At 37.9% G+C, this 3902-nt stretch overlaps 1 protein-coding gene across 1 annotated transcript; it reads left to right on the forward strand.

The window, feature by feature from the left end:
• Positions 1–1185: 1185 nt before the first annotated feature.
• On the forward strand, positions 1186–3253 carry LOC128217149 (uncharacterized). Its single transcript, XM_052924077.1, has 3 exons — positions 1186–1288; positions 1615–1719; positions 2146–3253. The coding sequence occupies exons 1-3, from the start codon at positions 1203–1205 to the stop codon at positions 2348–2350; spliced, it is 396 nt and encodes a 131-aa protein (XP_052780037.1). The 5' UTR covers positions 1186–1202; the 3' UTR covers positions 2351–3253.
• The last annotated feature ends 649 nt before the right edge of the window (positions 3254–3902 follow it).

The raw sequence follows: 3902 nt of genomic DNA on the forward strand, positions 1-3902 counted from the left end.
ACGTGCTATACAGGCTTCCTGTCGCTAAACTACATGGACCGCGATGAGTGTTTAATGGCGCCCACTGTCTGCAACAATGGAAGTTGCATCAACACACCAGGAAGTTACCAATGTGCATGTTTCAACGGCTTTACCGGAACTCACTGTAACAATGTGATGGGGGATTGCGGTTATGTTTCCTATTTCCCTTTTGAAACATTATAATGCCTGTTGGGAAACGTGGTACCAACGTTAGCCATCGATTGCTCAATGGTATATCAAGTTCAGTGTTCCTGTGACACACATGATTTTTCTGTATATGACTTTGTTTGAACTATCAACGACATGAAAGTTGCATCACTATCTTTCACCAGGTCGTCACCATGCAAAAATGGGGATTCGTGTTAGGTGACGTCAGATGGTGGCCACGTATGTCAGTGCTACCTTGGGTTTAACCCATCCACGGACTGCGATGATAGGGACGAGTGTTACATGGTTTCCGGCCACCACCCATGCAATAACGGAACCTGCGTTAACACTCCAGGCAGCTTTTCTTGTTCTTGTAACGCGGGTTACCAGGGGAAGTTTTGTCGGGAAGACGTCGACGAATGTTTAAGTAATTTCTGCCTTAACCAATCGATATGTGTTAATACCCCCGGGTCGTTTGTGTGTCATTGTATTGCGGAATATACTGGACACGACTGCCAGATGGACGTCAATCAATGCGCGTCTAGCCCTTGTCGTCATGGTTCTTGTGTAAACACAGGGGGATCTTTCAAATGTAATTGTGAGGAAGGATTTAACGGGTCTCTTTGCGACAATAACATCACACAGTGCTTGTCAAGTGCATGCGTGCACGGCAGCTGTCAGCATACGTCAGACATGGCGGTATGCGTCTGCAATAACGGATGGGACGGCGTGCATTGCGATGATGACGTCAACGTGTGCTCATCGCAGCCATCCGTCTGCGCTCATGGAAAGTGCATGAACACACCGGGGTCGTACTCGTGCCAGTGTGACAATGGTTAACATGGAAACACATGTCAAAATCTCTCGTCCTTGTGGAAACGCCTCGAGTATATCCACTGTTGGTTCTTACAGCTGTAACTGTTCTTCGGGTTATTCCGGTGTGCGCTGTGAAATGGATATGTACGAATGTTATCACAATCCTTGCAATAGAGGTGTTTGTATCAATCCTGTTGGGTCGTTTCACTGTGAATGCCATGATGAAGCATCTGGAGAATTTTGTGAAAACATCATTTATCAGGAAGCACACACTGTTATGCCTTCAAATTCTAAGCAACTCAGGGTCAGTTAAAAACAAGAATACCATTGAAAATACATCTTTACAAGGTTGAAAATGAATAAAAAAATCTTTGTCAGATATAAACTGCATGTATTTGAGAAGATGAAAATAGTTTATTTTTATTTCATGTCGTTTTGACATAATTATGACCTTATTTGATAATATAATTATGAAGATTCGAGCAATTTTTGCTGAAAATTTTTCTTATAAGGTTCCATATCTTCAATACGTGTTGAATAACAAAAGTGTTTTACCAATAGTTAGAAAAGGGCTTTTATAGCAAACAAAAACAAAAAAGGAGGTAATATTTAACATTGCAAATCTTACAGAGCTGGGTGGCCGGTCATACCTGGTCCTACCTGGGTATTAGGCGTTGCCTGTGCTGTTGTCCTGCTGGTACCTGCCATCATATTAGCTGCTGTTACAATAAAAAGGTAATGCTGGAACCAAAGTAATTTAATTTCATAATGTATCCTTGCTGTCAATGTGGTTTCTTTCATGTTAGGACAGACACTATGCGTATCTATAACATATACACTAGCTTACAAAATAGTTTTAAGAATATTGAGTGTTTTCAATTGGCTTGGTGTCGTGTTCCATTTTACGTTTATATTACACTGTTCCTTAACAGTTATGCTTAGGTTTTATTCTATACCATGGTGATGATCTATTTCAGAACATATTTAGTTTTAAATATTGCAGAATTCTTATCTGATCCAGTCCAGACTATTTGCATGACCTACAGGCTACATGCATTGTAAAATATTTTCTTTTTTTTCAAAATAATTTCTATAGATTATTCATCCGAATATAACTTTGTATAGCGATCATTCATGCGAAATGCATGATTGCCTTTCCAGACGACGTCAGGTGATTTCCACCTATAAACAGTTCGGACGGTCGAGAGACAGGCGTATTCCCTCGGACTCTAGTATGCCCGACGCTTGCGTTGATGCAGAGAACCACCTCTGCATGGATTTCAATAATGTTAGCCTGGAAATATCTGGTTTAAAGGCTGTGAATGATATTTTGGATAATGATGCTTTAAATGGTACTAGTAACTAGGGTTTTAGCCTGATTTAAAAAAGTGCAACATCCTTTCATAACTCTTTACTTTATACACTATAATACGTATTATGTGGACATGTTGGTTAAACGTTTAGCATGTTTCCGGAATAGCGTACATAATGTCTAGACGTATATTGTAAAGACGGACATTCGATATGTATGTGACATTGTTTGGAAGGGGTATCGTTTGAAAGGCAATGTTGTGCAGCAGAAATGTAAACAAATTACCGAAAATAAAACGAATATTAAAGACAAACCTATAAAAGGTGTTAGAAGTTGACGCGTAGCTCGTACATCGTAAATCAACGAAAGGATAAAATTTGTCAACCAATTAAAACAACATGAAAATTTACATTGGTCAACCATTTCCATGTGTATCAAAAGGTCGATCTACGACCTAAGATCAAGGTAACCCAAATGTTCATGTTGTTATAAATGGTTGATCTACGACATATAACCTAGGTCAACCCACATATGCCATTTACATTCGATTTTAGTTGAAAATAAAGTCAAATATACAAACTTAATGTAAACAAATAAATTGCTATAAATTTATTTAATTATTTACAAATTAATTGATGATCAGCAAGCAATTACCTTTCAAATGATATCAGCATTATTTATGGTCACCTCGCAGCACAATTTAACATAAGGTTAATACTTAATAGAGCTATCAGATATAAGCTGTCTTATTTGTGGGTCGGAGTCCTTAAAATATAACGTTTGTGCTGATTGTTGGAGAAGTAGTAGAAATTGTCCATTTACCGCAACTGTTGTGCTGTCATATTTGGTTGATGAATATGGCTGTTTGTAATGTTTTTGCATATTTTATTAGATTTGTATTAAGTCAATTCTTACAACTACGGTAATAAATCATAAAAACATATGTTATAGATTAAAGTCTAGTCAATTGTATAGACATATGTGTTTATTGATAATATATTGTGATAATATTTCATTATCGTCAAGAGTCCATCTAACTTTGATTACCCCCACTATCAGTGTACACTCATAATACTGTTGATGTCATAAAATTTAATTAAGGTTCGTCTATTTAGTTTTTTTTTAAATTTCTCTTCGTACTGCAAATATTCAATATCTTAAGCCCCAGTCACATTGCGACGAAGGCAATGACAACCGCGAAGAAGTTTTAGAGGCTTATGTCGCTTTAATGTATCAGATCGGTCGCTAAACGAAATCGATCTCAACCAGTTAGTTAATCATGCACAGAGGACTGACTGTGACTGATTTGTTCGCATACAGGTTTCGTTGATCTCCTTAAATTTCCGAAGACGTTTTCCCTTCTTTTTCAAAGACAAGTTTCCGCTGTGAAGCAAACGGTTTTATATATACAAACTTATTGACTCTTTTGCAACATTTTTGCGACCTATTAGTGAGCAGTGATGACGTGGTGACCATTCGGCGCTTCATCGGCGACTGGTTGCAGATCGATGCAAAGTGGTATTCAAACGTGCGCCGGCCGCAATATGAAACCTTCTATATAAAAATACTCGTCTGCGTATTACAGCAACATTTTGTCATATAAATT

Source organism: Mya arenaria, chromosome 14 (assembly GCF_026914265.1).
Source record: "Mya arenaria isolate MELC-2E11 chromosome 14, ASM2691426v1".
In the NCBI taxonomy this organism is placed as follows: domain Eukaryota; kingdom Metazoa; phylum Mollusca; class Bivalvia; order Myida; family Myidae; genus Mya; species Mya arenaria.

What these genes read in the sequence shown, in the direction of transcription:
- LOC128217149 (XM_052924077.1), top strand. Translation starts at nt 1,203, where the DNA reads ATGATGAAGCATCTGGAGAATTTTGTGAAAACATCATTTATCAGGAAG. An exon ending in CAAATTCTAAGCAACTCAGG is followed by an intron (nt 1,289 to 1,614) that starts GTCAGTTAAAAA and finishes CAAATCTTACAG; the next exon opens with AGCTGGGTGGCCGGTCATAC. An exon ending in GCTGCTGTTACAATAAAAAG is followed by an intron (nt 1,720 to 2,145) that starts GTAATGCTGGAA and finishes TTGCCTTTCCAG; the next exon opens with ACGACGTCAGGTGATTTCCA.